General features: G+C 41.0%; 2 protein-coding genes across 2 annotated transcripts; both read right to left on the bottom strand.

Moving 5' to 3' along the window:
• Positions 1-5: 5 nt before the first annotated feature.
• hebp2 (heme binding protein 2) lies at positions 6-4,698 on the bottom strand. Its single transcript, XM_069158248.1, has 5 exons — positions 3,996-4,698; positions 3,760-3,899; positions 2,856-2,994; positions 1,936-2,116; positions 6-1,773 (listed from the first exon to the last, which is right to left on the bottom strand). The coding sequence occupies exons 1-5, from the start codon at positions 4,087-4,089 to the stop codon at positions 1,593-1,595; spliced, it is 735 nt and encodes a 244-aa protein (XP_069014349.1). The 5' UTR covers positions 4,090-4,698; the 3' UTR covers positions 6-1,592.
• Positions 4,699-5,870: 1,172 nt separating this feature from the next.
• Positions 5,871-15,775, bottom strand: cmtr1 (cap methyltransferase 1). Its single transcript, XM_069158247.1, has 24 exons — positions 15,334-15,775; positions 14,767-14,871; positions 14,320-14,483; positions 14,004-14,162; positions 13,764-13,856; positions 13,587-13,658; positions 13,268-13,362; positions 12,788-12,860; positions 12,464-12,662; positions 12,240-12,358; positions 11,990-12,086; positions 11,661-11,793; positions 10,834-11,013; positions 10,690-10,746; positions 10,509-10,566; positions 10,328-10,396; positions 9,897-10,028; positions 9,020-9,145; positions 8,648-8,739; positions 7,998-8,066; positions 7,771-7,818; positions 7,475-7,587; positions 7,202-7,310; positions 5,871-7,031 (listed from the first exon to the last, which is right to left on the bottom strand). Exons 2-24 carry the CDS (start codon positions 14,864-14,866, stop codon positions 6,896-6,898), a joined length of 2,493 nt encoding a protein of 830 aa, XP_069014348.1. The 5' UTR covers positions 14,867-14,871; positions 15,334-15,775; the 3' UTR covers positions 5,871-6,895.
• Positions 15,776-20,801: the final 5,026 nt, after the last annotated feature.

Raw genomic sequence — 20,801 nt, 5'->3', positions numbered from 1 at the left:
TATCATTTGAAGATGAGTTCCATTTATTATTAATGGCATAATAAATTTTACATTCGTTAACATCATTTAGAGGTAAGTAATATTTTCCAAGAGCCGTATATCCGTGTAGTGCCATTATTCCCTTATAAAGTACTATGTAGTACTCATAAAAAAACACACAATTAATGCGATTTAACATATAAATTATTTTCAAAAAAGGCTTAATGTTTCTGTAAGTTGGTATCTTAGACCGACCGCGCGCTGAAAATGTGAGTAGATCTGAGCCACGGCACACAGTAACTACACACTCATTAATTCATCATTTGTTGCATTCAAAAATGATGGATGACGAGACGTCAGTGATGCGACTGGTGCAGATCGACTCAGTCATTTATCATAATGGATGTGATAGCAGTGGCAGTCAGTGAGGGCGTCCGACATCAGATAAACAGATTTACCAGCGTTTGTGAGACTGCACAGAGTTTGTGGGAGAGTCACCTTCCTCAGACCTACGCCGACTGACACGAGGGGGAAAAAAAAAACAACCTGCATCTACGTAAAAGGATAAGTTCACTTTTCTTTAAAATGTTGAAACAATGCTCGCATGCCCGTATGTACAGTAAATGTCCCTGTAATTGATCCTTGTGGTCGTACCGGATGTAAACGGGATCCCTTTAAAACATGGTTTATTGTAAGAGATGGGAGACACACTTTCACACGGACAATATCCCAAAGTGCACCTGATGTAAAACGTCTGCACTCATAGCTTGAGCTCGATGTCTATTTAAGCAAAATATACATTTTTGGTGGAAAATTCGGTTGTAATTTCATGGACCGTGAGTCCTTGTTGAGCAGTGGGAACGCAAACAGGGAATTTAGTGTGAGACTAATTGTCAGCTTAACTTCAGACTGCAAATTTCACACAAAGAAAAGTGGATTTTGTCCACCATCTCTTCATCAGTTCACAGCCAGTATGGACTGATGGAACAAATGCGGCGACCCGTGTTTTAATGTACGTACAGACAGACTGGTGGTGACTTCAAGACTGACTTGAGAAAAAAAAAAAAAAAAGTGAACCTTTCCTTTCTTTCTTCATCCTGCTGAGTCTTTTTCTATTAAGATTTGTTTGTAAACAAACATTTATTGTTTTCCCATTTTTTTCAAATGACCATTAAGAATCAATGGATGAATAGCAGTTAGCAATGTGTGCAAAAAAAAAACAAAACAAAAAAAAAAAAAATCTTAAAATTGATGTATTTTCAGCAAGTCATTTAAAAAGAATTGAGAGGCACTTGTGGTTTTAAGATGCGGCAATTGAGAGAAACGTTTTCTGACTGCTTGGCTCCACCTGCTGGAAACATTGCCTCATTGTGACTACTTTTTCCTCCACGTTAATCTGTTAAATGTTGTAGTGTGTTTGTTCTTGTTATCAAAAATTATAACGAGTCTAATTCATTAACTTTGAGTGAAAGTAGCAACTGATTTTCTTTTCCCTATTATAAATTCCTAAGTTCTGTCAAACTGTGAAATAATCACATTTATATCTTCATCTCTAATAAGTATTGCTGAGCTGCAGTCAGAAGGATACGATTTGATCTTTCGACTCTCTGCCGCTAAGCTTCCGTCTTGAGAACCCAGACCTCGTTCCTGCGGTTGGTCAGTTTGAAGGGGCTGTCATACCCGGCTGAGTAGAACGGCTTGTCGATGAATGGGACGCCGTCTCGCTTCAGGCTTTCCAGAAGTTTCAGGAGCTCTTCGCGCTTCGTGTTCTCATTGGCGAAACCGCCGAATGTCCTGGAAGAGGGGATCAGATAAAAGTTCTGCGTGTCAGTGCACTTTTTGGTTTTGACGTCTGCAAAAAGCATAAATAAATGCGCTTTGTTTTGGACACTTTCACACACTGTCAGCTTGAATTAACACGCGACAGTTTAAGCTGGTGCCGAGGTTGTACTCTACCTGACATACGCTGTGAACTCCTTCCTGTGCTCCAGAAACACCTGCGGGTCGCTCGGCTCCGGGGGACTAGCCTGATGCTCCTCTGGGATGTAAAAGGACACGGTGAACTGAGATTCACATGCAGGGCCGGCTGCAGGTTCCACGCGGCACGACACCGGCGCCGTCATCTCCACTTTGACCTCTGAGGAACCAGCAACAAAAGCACTCTCAGCAAAAAAAAAAAAACAGGAAGACGCCAGCAGTCCTTTTCTAAGATGCGGCGATCAAACATAAATGCATCCTAATTGTTGTTAGAAATATAAGAATATTGATATTGACAAGCCTGATACGTGAGCAGTGAGTGTAAGATGTACACGGATCAAATTTTCTAAACATACAATCAGCTGCCGGCTGGTGGATCAAAACTTTGGTGCATAATGATACCTGAACAGATATTTGGCAGGTAACCACAATGTGTGGCAGATGAAGAGGATTAGACACCATGTTTATACATCACACTGTCCTTACGCTGCAGACCTCAGTAGACAACAACACAAACAATATCTACTCTCGTAAATAATGGTGCTGGAAAGTGCTGAGTAAGACAAAGGCGGAGGGGTGCTGCTGCAAAACTGCTGAGCAGGAACTAAAGTGCACTTTCTGCTGCATTTATTCATTAACTCGTTTGTCTTGAACTAAACGTATCTGTAAATTTATTCAGCAACATTTCTGCTTCTAGTTAAGTGACATTTTATTTGGACCAGTTTGCGCACAACACCACAAAATAAAAGCCCCCCAAAATAAATGTACACCTTTCTGGCACAGTCTCAACAAAATAGAGAATATTGTTCGCTGCACAAATGTTGAATGAAGTTAGCGATGTTTTCATTTCGCCCCTTTGCTGTCGAGGTCACCGGGTTTTAACTTTGACGAAGACTCACTGTTGTGATTGTTGCCTTGAATGTAGCTGAAGAGTTTGCGGAAGCCGGCGTTGGAGGCAGCATCCCACTGCGTGCCGCTCAGAGAGGTGCTCACCCAATTAGTGGCGTGGTATGTGCGGACCTCATAGTCTTGTCCCTCCTAAACACAAACGAACACACTCACTGAGGCTATTTTATATTTGAGGCCATGTGATCTGAGGACATTTTTCCTACACTGACACTGCAAATGTTTATTTCGCATGTCACACAGAAATTATGACTCCACAGTACATAGTTATGCCACGTGTTGTCATTGTTTTTTTACATACAGCGAGTCAAACATTTAGATGTCTGCTCCCGCAAGTTGTCACCTCATTATATTAAGATATGTCACGACTTTTGTCACAGGAGGGATGTTTGGTACAAAAATCAAACCCGAATGCATCAAACACAAATGTTTGATGCATTTGAACGGGGTTTTTTTTGTGTATTTTTTTCATTGTTTTGCTTCTTACTGTTCAAAACAACTAATATTTTTTTTCAGAATGAGAGAAATTTGGGTTAGGGTTGAGTATCTACCTGTTGATGGACTAATTGACTAATATTTGTTTCAGCACTACAGAAAATGGTAAGAAAATCCACCAAGCACCACAAGATGAAACATTTACAATTATGTAAAAAGGAGAAACACAGCAGATCTTTTCATTTTCTTTTTTTTTTTTTTTAAACTGGGGTCAGTCTAATCAAATGACTCACCGACTATCAAAGTTACTGTGGTGGACTTCTCTAAACTGTCGACTAAACATTTAAAAACTAACTCGACTCACACCACTCAGGTCTTAAATCCCATGACAGAGCTGTTAACATCTGGTCAAAGGTCTAAAGTTTCTTCTTTCTTTTTTTTTACAAGGGAGGAAACATTTACCTTTTTCTCCTCTGCTGTGAATTTTGGATTCTGCAGGCTGGTTGAGAACAAAGCTTGTCCCACAGCTTTCAACATGACTGATGCAGCAGCTGGTCCAACACGCTTCTTCCAAGTGAGAAATATAGTTTGTTCTCCAACCACTGGAACGTATCGTGTGTAGAGGTAGGCAACATAATATAGGCAATATAATATAGGCAAAATGAATCATTACCTTATATGTGTAATAACTTGCCTACCATTATTATTCTCTGTAGCTTTCCAGCTGACTTCAAGCACTTCTATCGGTGCATGAGGAGCTTGCTTAGCTTTGTCTAGTGAAGAGGGACACATGACAGTCTCAGGGTGGACGATGTCCGTGTGCTATGTTTTGACTACATCTTTTCCTGTAAATGTGTGACTGTATCTATAAGTTTTGTCAGACTCTCCATGCACGCTCTGTGTGCATGCGCCTGTCCTTTTCAGCTGAAAATAGAGTGACTCTTTGATAAATCTCATTAATACTTAGTAATTCTTGGTGATCATCATAAGAATCATTCTTAATGATACTTAACTTTGAATGTTACTTTTCCCGAATTTAAAAACTGAAGATATTTTTGCAGAGTTGTACAGCTGCGTTGATGATGTCGTGGAAATGATGCATTTCCTTGTGAGAAATGAACAAATAACAATGATCATTGTTATTCGTTTCTTCCAGCACTTCTCTATAACTTTCCAGCTGACTTCAAGCACTTCTATCAGTGTATGAGCAGCTTGCTCTAGTGAAGACAAAGCTCACACAACAAACCGTGGTACAATTTGTTGCATCGTTGTTATTTGTTCATTTCTCACAACGAAATACATCATTTCCACGACATGATCAACGCATCATCTTCAGTTATTCAATTTCGGTAAAGTGATATTTGTTGTTAAAACAAACTTAACATTTTAACATTTTAAATTACTGAATAAAAATTGGGAAAAAAAGAGCTGGTTACCTGGAAATTCACGCGTTTACTCCCTCCTATCACTGTGCGTGCAGAGCGTTTGTTTTCGTAACATCGCTTCCTGTTACAGACGTCTAAAAATCTGAAATCTGATTGGTTGAGTCAGTGACACTTCAAAATAAGAGAGGCCAATGGCCATGTTTCCATTTGGCTATTTCATAACCCAGACATGTGATGTGACCAACAGTGGCCACCAAAAGTACAGGTGGAAACACAGTCCATCCCGAGGACGCTACTCAGCTGACATCCTCTGAATATCAATACAAATAAAGGCAGCTCCACTTTCCTGTGTTCGTATCTGACCCGGTGGTACCGTCACGGTACCGTCACGTTACAGCAGGTTCGTTAGTTTGGGATTTTTTTTTTTTTTTTTTAAATTTAACTTCCATTCACTCTTTCACCTGATCTGATGTGTGCCTGCTCATCTTTTCTTTGTATTTAATGTCCTGTGTGATTCTGCTCAGTGCAGCGCGTTAATAAGCCTACCTGCAGTTTAAACTCTTCTCATGCACCTGTTTGTCTTGTAGTTTATCTCCTGTAATTTCCGGCCACATGTCTGGATTGAAGGAGCCAAATGGGAACAGCCTCAGAGTCCCGGCTGCTGAATAAATAAAACCGGAGAAAAGTTCAACTTCAGCCTCCATTTAAAGTAGTTTGAGTGTGTTTGCCGATAGCAGCTCCTACAACATAAATAAAACCAAACTAATATCCATTTAAGAGGGATTATCTCAATGCAAAAATAATGAGTTACTTGTAATTAATTCAAAAAATATTTCAGCAACGTAATTCAGACTTAAAAAGTGACTGATAAAAAGAATAGTGGCACAATTAGGGAAATGCTACTTTTTGCACCTAAGATCCAGCTCCTCTGTCCGCCTATATCAAACCTATGAAACTCACTTTTTACTGAATTACTACAAGCTGACAACTGAAAAGCTGGGGACAGGCTGTACACCATGGTTTCTAGATATTTGTAAAAAAAACAAAAAAAACAAACACCATCCAGTGTAATGGATCTATAACGTGCTGTGAGCTGGTGGGAACTTCAGTGGCCTTCAATCAGCTGAATACAGCCGTGGTTGTCACTAGTCGACATCTGATGTCACCAGACAAAGAGAGTTCTGGGAGCAGCATCCCATTTATTTATTTACTTTATTAATATTTACATCAGAAGGATCGTCAGCTAACTTTACAAGAGAAAAATTCATTCTTTTGCAGTATTCAAGAAAAAAAACGGGAAAAAAAAACAGAGTCAGGCAATATGAGGTACAATAATAAAGAGGTGTTGGGGGTAGAAACACCCTAAAAACAAACAGGACACCTTCCAAATGTTCAACTCACATACACACATACAGTGAAAGATGAGGTACGGAAAAGAGAAAGCTGCTACATCTGAAACTGATATGCGTGTTGAACTGATGGCGAGGATAAGACAGAAGATGACTGACATGTTTGTTGTATTACACTCTGAACAACCAGACCCTCATGTCTTCTGAGGAGGAACAGTCAGGCTTTAAAGCAGGTGTATAGCACGCAAGCAAGACTGTGTTTAGAGATATGGATGCATAGTTTAACATTTGTAACCTTACCTATCGTTGCTAATGTGATGTATGCAAACACACACGAGCATAGCACGGACGAGGAACTAGAAAAATTGGATCTATAGTGGCATGCAATTCAATGCAGAGACACCAGCAGCACCTTTTTGTCTCCATATTGTCCGATGAGGCAAGTCCTATTCATTACCATTCAGAGAGCCAACGGCAGTGGAAAAGGCGGAAAGACAGGCCGGTTTGTCAAATGTCTGTTTCTTACGAGGAGTCCGGATGTGACTGCAAGAAACAGCAGCAAAAGATTTATCTCGTCAGCTGCAGAGCTCCAGCTACAACCTGATAATAGTTTCTCTGAACGATATATGGAGCACCTTGATAAGGGCCATAAAGCAGTTTATTAACTGATATCTAAATGGACAATAAAAAGAGTGGATTCATAAAAAAAAAAAAATCAGCTGTAGTGTTTTTAAAAATCATTTCTTTCACTGTCAAATTGGACATTGATCAATGAACTGCATTATGTCCCTTTTCAAGGCTCCAAATGCTCAGTAACATAGTGCACTCTGTGTCCAGGTTGGAGCTGATGAAGCTCTGGGACTTTCAGGGTTGGTAGTTCTGGTGGATGAAGGACAGCACATCGTTTTTGGACAATTTCTCCGGGTCCACCCGGGTTTGAGAATCGTGAACTATGACCCCTTCCACCCAGGCCCAGAAGAGCCGCTCAGAGTGGCAAACGCTGACGAAGAAGACAAAGAAAATGCAACTCAAATATCATAATAGCAACCAACACACTCGGATCACCACCGGTCACAAATATTAAATCACTGCAACGACACCTCAGACACATTATGGATAAAGTAAGGAGATAGTTTATAAAGAGATTTACAGAGTAAGGACAGTACATACTGGAAGGGAGCAGCGGCATTTGATGGCATTGTGTAGGTGGACTCATTGGTTAGTTTATTAAAGAAGAACTTCATTTTGGAGTTTTTACTGTACGCCATCGTCCACGGCGCTGCAGCGTGGAGGAGAGAAAGGATTCGTCTCAGAAATTCTGCACGCTTTCATTAGAAAAATACAAAATAACCCACATCCCTCAATCTTTACACACTCACTCACAAACTATTTTGCTCACAGGATTGTTGAGGCTTACAGTTAAAACACCACACGCATACGAACCATTGGCAGTCTTGATGATGTAGAGGCCCGTGGGAAGGAAGTGTCGGTCGTCTCTGCCGGTGTAGGAGAGTCGAGGGGCGCCTCCTGAACTCTTTGTTACCTTCATCTCCAGTCTGCGTGGGGAAAGATGAAACGGGATGTTTCTGGACAATCTTTTCTTACGAGAAACAAAAGTACCCTTGATGTTGAATTATAAGTGGAATCCTAAACATTTCGTCGTAAGAACAATTATAGGTACCGCAACGTTATATACTTCACAGTACATGGTGACAAATGGGAAAGCTGTCCTGTCGTACCTGACGAAGATTTTCTCCATTTCCTCCAGCCTGTAAACCTCCTTCACTCTGTTTTAGAGACACAGATGATGGATTCACTGTCAGTATTATGGAAAATCTTTACAATTCCAAAGACCTCCAAAAAAAATAGTTTCATTACATTTTTGCTCTGATTTGACCAAACTGATTAATGTGAGATTTCCATAATCAGAAAATGTGTTGTTTGGATTCCAAATTTAAGTTAGTACCTGATCGGGTTCATGTCAGGTCTGCTGGGTTTAGCCACTGCCTTCACAAACTTCTCAGCCATCTGGATCCTAGACATACAACAAGCATCATTTAGTTATAACCACAAAGAATATTCTCTTGTGGATATCAAGACTGCAACTCTATCTAGAGGAGCGACTCTCTCTGAATGCTGGAGGCGGTAGTCGCTGCACTCTATGACACCATAATTGTTTCCTATAGTTTACTACCAAAAACAATCTCCATAGAGTTTTACATCTCCTCTCTATGGAGCTCTACCAAGAACAGGCGGTTTTGTGTCTGCGTCTTTAAGGAGTAATGATATCAATGGCGCTCTCTTCTTATTGGCTGACTTGGCGCATGTCCAGCTCTGCAACGGAATGACTGCTTGGTTTTTTTCTTCTAGATAAAAGGTTGGACAGAGGGCAGCGCTGAGGGCGGACATGCGACATAGCGGGCGTCCAAATTTCTCATCAAAACAGCAGAGCTGCTGAACACGTGCTGTGTGCATTTATCTGTGGACCGAGCCTTGCGACACTTTCACACTACTTAATGTAATGTAATACTTATACTGCACCTTGGCCTGCTTTACAATCAAAAAAAGAAAGAAATGAAAACCTGAATTTAGAGGATAAAAGTGACAATGTCCTACCGTTGGTTGAAGTGTTGATCTCTTACATCAGTGCCGTTCAGTATTAGTGCGTCCATTACGTGAACTGCGTTGATTCTACGTTGAGCTTTGCCCTGAGGACCAAACGGACAGTGTAACAAACACAAAGCCGGAGCTTAAAAACTGTATCATTCAAGTGTATCTGAAGCAAAATGCAAGTCACGCTTTTTGATTATAATTGTGAAGAATACGGAGGACCCCAAAGGGCCTGAACCCTGCTGTAGTTTAAAATGCTATAAGCAGTATAACGTACAGCAAAAAAACTAAAAAGATGATAAAAAATGTAGCCAAACATAAAGATTTTGAAAAACTGGCTTCCCCACTCCCTCTGTTCTTTACTGTCCTCCCTCTCACCTCGCCCTTCAGCTCTTGGACAATTTCCACACTTAGAAGTGTATCTCTTGGCAGCTCCAGCTTGAAATTCTCCATTTTCTTCCAGCGCACCGGCATCTTCCCGTCCCACGTGTATATCTGAGACTTCTGTAAAAGCCAGGAGAAAATAAACAGCAGATAAGGAGATGAAAATAGGTTCAATCACAAGTCACACTGCATACAAACAGTAACGCCTCTAAGATTGAATGGATCGGTTTGTCAGCTTTGGATTTGAATATTTTACAGAAGAAATGGAAACGATCTCACACATTGAACTGGCCTGGTTGTCCCATTACTGTATGTACTGTTGTACTGATAGAAGTAAAGCAGAAAGATGCTATCTAACGCCAAATAAGGAAATCATGAAAAAGGCGAGCTGTGAATAACACACCGATGAGCCAAACATTATGACCACCTCCGTCTTATATGCTTTTGGTTATTTTCCATCCAAACAGCTCAAACCTGCCCGAGGCAGCGACTGTACAAAACTTCTGAAGGTTGTATTTGGCAGATCCTTTAAAGGTGCAATATGTTGATTGCACCACCCTGTGGCAAAGCTTGGATAGTAAATGAATGAAATGTGATGCTGAACATGCGACGTTTCTTTTAGACTGGTAGGTAAACAATCCATTACAAGAATACACAAAATCGGACTAAACTGCCATACTGAGGGAAGACTAGACTGCCCATTTATCCCATGTCCAAAATGTTGACAATGAGAATCAACTGCTCACTTAATGTACAGTATGTCCCAGACATTAATAATGATGTCATATGCTATCTCTGAGTGTTCATTATGTTTCTTTTTGGTGTGACACAAAACAAAAGTTCACAACTTTCACTGTCTCATAATACTCACCCCCAGTGCTAGAAGAAATATCTGCTCTCCACCTCCCACAATGCACCTGTGGTCCAGGATGTGACGCAGCTTATCAAGCGTGCTGGCGTTGAGGGCAGTGAGTTTACACTGGAACGACTCCATTTCTGAATTCTGAGGTGTGACAAATAGAGGGAGAATTAGGGATGGAGAGCAGATCAATTCAACATTTTTGATGAGACAACCTACAACACTGTTTCTTATTATTAGATTTGATCAGAGAAATCGACCTAAAAATATTTTAAGTATATATTTATCGGTATTGAAGTCAATATAAAAAGTGTATATTGAAGAAAAAGTCTGCCTGAAGTGCTTCCATTTTGACTTTCTTTATCACCAATCTCAAAACAGATTCAGCACCAGGAGAATTACACCCTGCAGGACTTCCTCTAATCCCAAATTTATCAACTGACCTTGACCAGTTCGTAAAACTTGGACTTTGGGTCTGAAGGAGCAGGAGTGACTCTGGCCTTGTCTGGAACCTGTAAATGGACATAAATGTTTAAATAACTTGAATCTACAACATTGCACTATAATTCTATTCGTTACATTACAGTCCTTCAGTTTAGCACGCCTATAAGTTTCTCTCCTCACCCCCCAGAGCTTCAGACACTCCTTCCTGATGTCGGCTTGCCTTGGCTCTGAAAGTGTCCTAGGGGTTTTGCGGCAGTGTGACAAGAGTCAGTTTCAGACATAAACACCATCTCACATACATGGTTATATCAAAGAGAAGACAAATGGACATAAACAGATGGGTACGACAGTAGTTACTCACGGGTCTACAACAAAGGCGTGGATCTTAGCTAACGCCTTGATCTGGACTACACAGAGGCTGCAGGGACAAATAAATTCAATCTCTGTAAATCAATCTGTTTAAATTGCAGTGATTACAGCCTTAGTTAACACTGTGTGTTTGTACCTCTCATTGGAGTTGACCATGAACTGGTAGAAGTCCGTGTCTTCTTTGATGATACTCAGCGGAACCACATCTGTAACATCTGTGTCCGTATTCCTGAGTTGGTTCAGTTTCAGGTTGACTTTGAACATGTATTCCCTGACGGCTTCTGAACCAGGTTTCAGACCACGGCACACGATGTATCTGTGGGTGACGATGTCAGAAAAGAGTCGTTTCATTTCGCTCAGGAGAGAATTTGATTCAACAACTCTCTCGTCATAATCTAAATCTCTGATTGGATCTGTAGCAGAAAAGACCGTTTCACGCCCTCCTGTTGAGACACACCACATATTGAGTGTGTTTACTGGTGTAAAAATACTGTCCATTCAACAACAAAGACAAATCCAAATTAAAAATATCTGCCTTCAGACATTTTTCCAGTTTTTTCTTTATTTGTTACATTTATTACCGGCACTGGCAAATTATATGTTAGAAACAGACCACTGAGGCTAAATGAACCAGTCAAATAAGTCTACGACTGTTTGTTCCTGCCATTTTTTTTTTTTTCCACTTGGCATTGAAATATCCAATTAAAAAAAACCACTCTGGTTGTGTTCTTGGTCTTCTGCTGTATACAATCCACTTTTTTGTCTACTTAAATGTCAACAAATCACATTCAACAGCCCTGATTAATTACTTCACACTCTTTGGTCCAGCAGATACTCAGATGAAGATGAATTAATTTATGGGGGTTGTAGTCTTGATATCGGTTTATGAAGAATAACAAAATGTAAACATCCTCTTGCACAGTGACCATATGCACACATTCAGGCACACTGGCGCCGGCCTACCTCTCAGAGTTGGCAGGCCGGCTGGTGACAGGTTTGAAGAGGGAGATCCTGTCGAAGCAGAGGTAGAGCAGGTAGACCAAACCCACGCTGAAGGGAGTGAAGAGGTCAAAGGTCTTACAGACAAAGTGGCCACCTGGAGACAACAAAGAAAGACACAATAACTTAGTGTGGCGATGGAAACGTACCGCACACTGCAAACGTACGGCTCATAAAAATATGGAGGGTGTCGGCATGACTGAAGACGGAATTCAGAAACACTAGGAGGTGTGCACTTTGCCAAAGAAGAGCCATTGATAGGTATGCAGACTGACTAGGTGACTCGCACATACCTGTCCTGAGTGTGGAGAGCGCCGTGAGGAACTGACAGAGCGTCAGCTGTTTGCTCAGGATCTCCTGGATGTTCTCTTGGCCTTCCACAGAGAAACCCTACAAGAGACAGAGATCACACCAAAACTGATCTTAATATTAAGTTCAATCCGCCGACAGTGAGAATCGGAGACCTTCTCTGTCTAACGTGTACATTTTTTGGGGATCATTTGAATCAACAGCCACCGATGTACTCTGCAGAAGAAGTCTTACCCCGTCTGCCATGAGGGTGTGCAGCCCTCTTCTCTCTGTGCTCTCCATGACAAAGTTTCGGAAGGCAGTCACGTTTTCCGGCCGAGTAATGTCGCCGTCCCCATCCACCCCCCCCTCACCTGGGACATATGGAGGTCAAGCTTTCACTGAATCATTCACCACCTGAAACGTAACCCATGTCTCTTCTCCCCTGGGATGTGATGTGCAGATTTTTATTAACGTACCGTAATAAGGCTCGAACAGCTCACTCGGCGCTGCGTAGAAATCCTCCAGTTTGAAGTCACAGGGTCCCTTCAGCGTCATGCCAAAGCCCTTCGCGTGCCAGCGTCGCTTCCACAAGATGTACTCTGAAAAGCCTCCAGGTCCGGCACAAACGTCGCCAAAGTACAGAAGCTCGCCCTCGCGGTCTCTCGTCAAATATTTCTACATAATGAGAGTTTTTTGGGTTGTTTTTTTTTAATCACACCATCTGTTCATGTTGGGCTGCGTGTTGTGATCCAACAAAGGTTCAGTACAGCGCTCATCATCAGTTACTCCGACCCACTCACCCCTTGAGAATCCTTTGGGTTGGTGAACATATTGTCGAAGCAGTGGTCGATGTTGCCTATTTTCATAGCTGCTCTAAATACAGGAAAACACAATTTGTCACTGGCAAGTAATAATAAATTCTCTTTAAGCCACGTAAAAAGAAAAACAGCTGTAAACTATTAATCTCGCAGTAACTAAAGGACTTCTTTCAGGAATTAATACTATTAACAGTTATTAACTCGATTGTCACATAATTTACTTTCACGCAATTTATCATAAATAAATGACTAATAATAGCAACAAGTTTTAGCCCTTTTGACAGACAGAAAGACATTTGATGTCCATTCAAATGTAAAACAGTAAATAAAATGTCAAAATCTCACTTTAACGCAGCCTTTTCTTGTATCTGAAAAATAAATTTCAACTTCTCAAAATAGTAGAAAACCTAAATATTATCCACACTGATGACTGATCCAAACTGTCGCTAACTTAAAACTGACCTGTTGAGGAAGATACCTCCTCTTATCGTCTCATAAGGGTTGGAGCGAGTCCGTGCTCTCCTCATCTCCTCGCCCTCCAGGTTATCAAATACTGTCTAAACATCATGCAAACAAAGTAAGCTTTTATTATTAGACACCACAGGTATACACGTTTAAATGCACAGAGACGGTTTAACATGCAGTCTAAGTAAGACACAGGTTCGATCTTTATGTCTAACGTGTGAACGGTCCATCATCAGTTTCGCATCTGTCACAGTTTAACTTCCTCGAAGGAATCAAATGAAACAGAAGTGAACCGATGTTGTATGTTACAACCCACCTTGCACCGTAGAAGAGTGTGCAGGAGATCTTCTGTGCAAAACTCTGTCTCATCTTCAATCTTAAGTTTTCTCTGTAATGGAATCAAAAGCAAGAATTAAATATTCATAAAGCAAAGAGGAGGCTTGGATATTACATGGTGCTTATCTCTAAGTCTGTGTTGTGTTTTTGCATTTACCCGTCCCAGAATCATCCAGTCCCTCAGCTCATCTGCATCTGGGGTCTCTGTAGTGGATTCAGGGAACCAGTCGACTTTCTCCACAGCGCTGGGCTGTGCAGACAAACAGAAAAAAAAAAAGATAAAACGAAGTGATATGTGTAAGTGACAGTGGCTTGATTCCAAAGTGGTATTTTAAACGTGAAAACGGACTGGAAAAACTTCTGAAAACAAGAAATGGTGATTTTCAACAATGCCTACCTGCGGTTCATCACGCCAGTCAACATTGAGCTCTCCCTGAAAACCCTGCAGAGTGAGGCCGAGACCCCTCCTCCCTCGCTGGGTAGAAGTCTCAATGATCTCCTTGCGTCCCTGGCCAAACTTTCCCAGACCTTCGCCTTCTCGGAAGCCCATCTTGGCCTGATGTTGTCAGGGAACAATCTTGTTTATTTCTTCTGAATACTTTGCAAAAATAAACAAACTCTTTAAATCACATAATGCCTACAGTTTAAAGTACTGCAATAAAGACTCCAAGACAGTGAAACATCTAAGCTTATTGAGGTATCCAACACATTACCATGAGCTTCTGTGACACACTGTTGTACATGGAGAAATTAGAGGAGGCCTGTGTGGAGGCATCAGTGTCTTGGGCATCAAAGGATGATGATGATGATATGGATGGCATGGAGAAGCCCGGTCTGTGATCCTCCTGGTCACTGAGGGAGTCATTTTGGCTGGAGTCTGGACGGGACAAAACCACAGACAAACATGGACAAACCAGGCCGTTTAGAAACACGAACAGACAGGCGAACTATCCGACTGAACAACCTTAATCATCGTTAATCTAATCTAATCACTCTTTTTGCCGCGTTACGATCTTGCACTGAACTAAGTTCTCAAATTTGGAGAAACCGGGATCCCATTTTACTTAATTGTTCCGTGAAATGGCAAATCACATCTCTGTTGAGTAACTTTCAACATTAACTATAGGAGGGTTAAAGAGGGGCGATGCGAATTGATCCACCTTGTCTGGATAATCGTGACTCTTCGTCTGAGCTGCTGTCATCACGAAGCCTCTTTGCCCCCTGCAGGGGTGCCAGAGCTGCGTCACTTCTTCTCTTCATGGTGGCTGAAAACAAAATAAATAAATTATTTTGTCAGAGGGATGAAGTGTGAGGACAGAAGAGAAAAGCAAGGACTGTGACAGGTATCCACCATGTTTTAAGGCAATTAAAAAAAAAATATATATATATATATATAAGTTATAAGTTTGCAGATGTTTCCACACTCAAAACCACAATCAACCAACAAACTGACTCACAGATGGGCTAAAAAAAAAATCAAACTGGAACTAATCACAGCTTTAACAAACGTGAAACCTTGTTTATTTGATGTTATAAAGGAGTTTATGTGACTGTGTTACTTTCTGCAAAATGACATCAGATGTAGAGAAAAGCTGCAAACAGTGTAAACATTTGGTTTACTTGGGCATCCTTATTTTATTTTTATTTTTTTAATGCGTTAACATTACATTCATAAGAGGCGTAAAACTGTTGCCTACTTAACGTAACAATATCACGCAGGCAAATACCTTTTCAGTCCACACTTGACAGAAACTGCAAATAAAACCATAAATCTCCAATTCTGGGGGGAAAAAAAAAACTGCCGCAAATATGGTTATGTTGTATACATCTTGAAAAACTGGCCCGCGTCAGTCTCCGAGATTTAGTTTTGCAGAAAAAACGACCATCGGACTTCTGTGTCGGTGTTTTTGTTTTCAGTGAAACGAAACTGCGCAGCTGTAGCGGCGTTAGCTGTTAGCTTCCGTTAGCCAGCTATGTTTTTTTTTTACCAGCTCGGAAGGACAACTTCACTCTTCTGCGGTGACACAGCATCGACAGAACGTTAATTCCCCATGTGTTTCCAATTTGTCCAGTTATGTTTTTATTTTCAAGGTAAATTTTGGGGTAAATACACTGTTTGTGAAGTTTACGTTAGCGCGCGTTTTGTGTTTAGAGCGTTCAGGGGGTCCTTCTTCACCTGACGGCGCGCAGCAGTGACGCAACTGACGTGGCGTCTGTCCAGATAAGTGCCTTTTTAAAAAATGGTTCCCCTAGGTTTCATTTATTTGTTGTACTCGTTTTTCAGTTTTTATTGGATTATAACTGAATCATTTTCATACGGATACGGGATGCCGATATCTGAACTTTTCAACTTAAAGTTTCAAACAAATCTAATGAGCATGGCATGAGTGTAAACACAGGCAGCTTGAAGTTACACTCAATGTACTTATTCAATGTATTTTCCTGTGTCTAAGAATAACATTAGCTGAGCCAAATTTGCATAAAACTTTAATTGCATTGTTCTTTGAGTGATTAAGTGATTAGAATTTCCTCATCAGTCTCGCATGTCTGTAAGATTGGGCTAATCTGTTCCTGGCGTATGAGTCGAGGGATTCTGATCTATCAGTCAAAACAATTATAGGCTGTCTCCAGTAGTACTTTGAAATGGTTTATAAAAACATAGGCTATATTCATATTCGTTCCTGTAAGAAGGAAAGGCTTTCGGTTATAATGTTTGAACTAAATGTTATTCCTTTTGCAAAAGGCACCTTGAACCAAATGTGTCAGTACATCGCATGCATTCACTGATGAGTCTGTGAAATCCTTCTCAGAAGAAACGGTCAAATCCTTGTGTTCGTGACACCAAACAGATGACCAGAGGAAGCAGCAAGGCCTTACTTCCTGACAGTAATTGTGTTCTGAAAAGACACAATTTGATTTTGGCTTCTTTAAAAAAAAAAAAATGAATGTCTCAGTGAAGGTCATATGGTTGTGCAAAAATGAATAATTCAGTAAAACACCAAGGTCAAGTGAGTTAAAAGAACTAATATTTTTAAATATTTATATGACTGAGACTGTTTATTGCCTAGATTTGAAGGATATACTTACAGCTTGTGATTTTTAACCATTATGCAGGCTGGGAAAGGCAGCAGCTCGTCACCCAGGACCCCGAAGAGGAATAAATATAAACAATACATTTCTTGATAATGGCTGAGATGTTTTAAAAGTCAGGTGTCCATTATATAGACATGCCTGTTTTTGCTCCAGACACCGGTGCCAGATCCTCTTTGCCATTTTCTCAATGGGGATAACTTTTTAATCGTACTTAATTGTTAGAGCGACGCCGCACTGACCCCTGCAGACGTCAATACAGCGTTGCTTTGTTATCTGTTGATGGGGTTATGTCTTTGTTCCCTACATAATTGGTTGCCAATGCACGCAGGACATCTCTCACAACATTAATCCACACGGCTCCAGTGGCTCTGCTAATCCATCACTGACACAAATGCACATACACACAAAGACACACACAAACACAGTCCAAACCCATGTGACCAGCTTATGCAACGAAGCCAAGGCTTTATATGCTACCTGTAGACACCGGACGGTCTCAGGAGAGATCATCACAGTGTAGGTGTGTGTGTCTGGACACAGGGGAGAGCTGCCGCTGCTGGTGCCACCTTCTCCCTGGTGGAGAAGACCGAGGCCAAAGAGACCCACAAGGCAAAGAAGCAAAGGGAATACTGGTGATAAAGTTGCCTAGCAGAAACTCCTAAAGGGACGGTTGCAGAGTCGTTTTGTGGTCTCAGCTGTGAAGCACTGGAAAGAACAACAACAATGTTTTTTCGCATCCCCCGACTGACCCCTGGATATATTAGATACCTCCAGGTGCGTAAGATGCTTTAGGGTGATTTTGTTCTTTATATTGCTTATTAGTTTTGGACATCTAGGGACATCTGCAGTGGCGCAACAGCGGAGGAAATTCTATTAGACCCTTTAATAAGAAACAACTGCTGAGCTGTAGATTCAAGGCCCTGCACATTTCCCTCTGTTATAGTAAAAAGTAGGGGTTGCATTGTAGCAAACAGGTCCTTTGTATGTAGATTTTAAACTTAACAAACTCCAGATTTATTTTGATGTTGGGTTTTTGTATAAAATAGATTAACTGTTTGAGTGAAACTAAAAGATTCAACATGAATGGCATTAGATTCATGTTGAATTGTATCACTTCACTGGCCTGAGAGCTCATTTTAAACGATACCGCTGACTCATCACGGTGCACAAAGGGCCGTTTCTGTGTGTGTCATGGCAGGATTTAGGATAGAGGATTACAGCAGCCAGTCTTTGAATGGATTTGAATCAGATTGCCTTAGCTCCTCAGGGTCAGGTGAATGCCCTCTAATTGGATCTCCGAGGGAATAGCATGAGATCTATGTTCACAGTCACAGAAGTGGGTATTTCAGACACCTGCTGCTGTATTTCGAAACCTACAGTATGTTTTTAAAATGGGAAGCTCATTATCTGTGTCTCAGCTTGTCCTAGTTCATGTTCAAGAGTGATAAAACAGGATTACACAATGACTGTCGTGTCATTTTTGTAAACAAAACTCAAACATTTCATACATTTTTATGACCAATAAGATTTGTGTGTCCAGTGAGAAACATGCATCTCCAAAATATCAACTCTTCATGAGCTAATGAAAATAGTCCTATTTTTAGCTTAATTTTCAGAAAATCTAATGAACTGTTAAATGCATTTTTAAGAGAACCCTTAATTTATCTGTAAAATCATTAACATAACAGCAATATACTTAGGAAATAACTGAATTTATATCTGGCTTTAGGACATGTCTTGGATTGGCTGAAAAGTCTGAGACGACTTCAAACCCACAGAGGACTGAAACACAGGCAGTAACTGTGTGGGTTGGTTGAACATAAATCCAAACTTGACAAAAAGGGAGGGTCTAGTGCGTCTCTTCCCCTATGGTCAGACCATTGCGGGGATGAGGCAGTTGTGTGACCACGGTCAAAATCTTTACGGACTCTACCGCGGCCAGAGCCAGGAGGAACGTTGTTGACCCCGTGCCTTGGTCATCATCGTCTCTTGGTGATGGCGGTGCCCGCTGGTGGTTGTCATTGGCTGCATGGCTGGTGGTGACCCCTGCTCTCTCTTTCAGACTCAGTCAGCCCAGACTGTGCTGCAGAGCCGGGAGAACCCCGCCATGCCACGAATGGCCTTCCTGCTGGGTCTCATGGGTATCAGCATGTCCAGCTACAGCACCCGTCAACTCACACTGAACTACAAGCCATCGAGTCACCTCTTTAGATGAGATGGATGGAGGACACTAACACTCCGTTTTACTCAAAGTAAAAGTTGTTTTGGGAAATCAACTTATTCTGACTGCTGTTTCTTTGCTTCCAGTAGTGGAGACTCATGGAAGTTAAGACATTTTCCATCACAAAACTGCAAATTGATGATTTAACAATTTTGAAAACTTACCTTATTTGAATTTTAAATTGGCATCAGCCTCTAAATTTTCACCAGGAAGTAAATAAGAATATTTCCCAAAACATCAAACAACTTTTTGAACAGCAACATGGAAATAAACAACAACTACTGATTGAAGTGATGCTACCAGATTCTATGTTTCTGTTTAGTTGTTTTTCTTTGTGCATCCCTAATAATCCCCTCCACGTGGTTCAAGTATAATCTCGTCCATGTTCTTAATTTATTATGACTTTGTTGTGTTTGAGTTGACACGATTGTTACCTTAAGGCTTCAGCAGTTCAGTAAAGAGTATAAAAAAAACCTCCCTTCTAAAACCTACCTCTGAGCACAGTGCGGTTTTTGTATTAAATGTGATTGGTGTGCAGTGACACAGAAAGGCAGCTTATGGTGTTTCTCCTGAACGTGGTTGATGTTGCACTGGGACCACAGTCCCTCCCCGTGTCCCATGCTTTATCATGGGAGCATTCAGTTAGATCTGGCCCTCAAAATTTATTCACAGAGTAAACATATTTTTCTTCAAATAGATCAATGGTCTTTAAAGACACTAAACACAGCTGAAGAAATCTCCCAAATCCTCATTCTTACTTCCTCTCTGATATTTTGGCTCTCTGTGATGTAAAACAGAGATCCCATGACAGCCAGTTTTGAAGTGTCTGGACTTTTTTGCTTTTTGGGGGATTTCTTTGACAGAAAAACACAGAGAGAGAGAGAGAGAGAGAGAGAGAGAGAGAGAGAGAGAGAGAGAGAGAGAGAGAGAGAGAGAGATAACATCAGAAGCAATCAGAGAATCAATGTAACTAAAGTCAGATTTCACTCTTGATTCTGGAGTTGACAGTATGAGTTTCTAACATCTGTCTCTGTTGTTACGAAATACCAGAGAATCAAGTACAATCTGTTTGGCTGCCCTCAACTACTCTGAAATGCACAAAGAAAAACATTCTTCAAACATAAACATAAGAAATTTGTAACATTTGACATGTGAACTAAGCAATTTTGCACTTTTTGTGTACATAACTTGTATATATGCATGTACATATTACTTGGATGCATGTATATATTACTAGGCTGCTGAATGAGATTCGTAGAAGATGACATGGAGCGCTACTAGCCTGTGTTGTGAGCTGGACTGGGCGACATCTAGCTGGATTGACACAAAGCACTTCTGAGTTGTTGTCAGGCAGAGGGACCAGGACAGCCACCCTGGATACCACCTGGCCCAACATGTCAATCCACCTGGATCTCCCCCAGTTGCACCCCACTGTCAGAAAAGATGAATGTAGATGAATGACCACTAAGGTCTCTTAACATATGCTGACTTTTGTTGCTGTTGTGGTGTTGTGCACAATGCTTTTCAATGGAAAGAAGTAACTTTGACAGCATATGAATGTATCACCGACAAAGAATGAAAACGAGCAGTTAAACTGTTATTGTAAAGATGATGGTGTCGTAACCTCCTGGTTTAAGCAATCGGTGGTTATGACAACAGTTTAAATCAGAAATATTAGCATGTAGGCAGGTGACAAGGAGGGAACACTGATACAGTGATTTCTCAAAGATCCTCTTCGGATGCATATCAGGAACCTTGGTTCAGGAACCTTGGTTCTTTATGTATTTAGCCCTGTGACAGGGATTCTCATCAAACAAGGAATTTCAAATGGATGCAGGATATTGATAATGTCAGGATGATTGTAAATTATTTTGTCGTGGT

Source organism: Embiotoca jacksoni, unplaced genomic scaffold (assembly GCF_022577435.1).
Source record: "Embiotoca jacksoni isolate LCO1_2020_lvr unplaced genomic scaffold, fEmbJac1.0.p SCAF_23, whole genome shotgun sequence".
NCBI lineage: Eukaryota > Metazoa > Chordata > Actinopteri > Embiotocidae > Embiotoca > Embiotoca jacksoni.
Note: the sequence above shows the minus strand (reverse complement) of the source record. Positions and strands in the feature narration are given on the sequence as shown.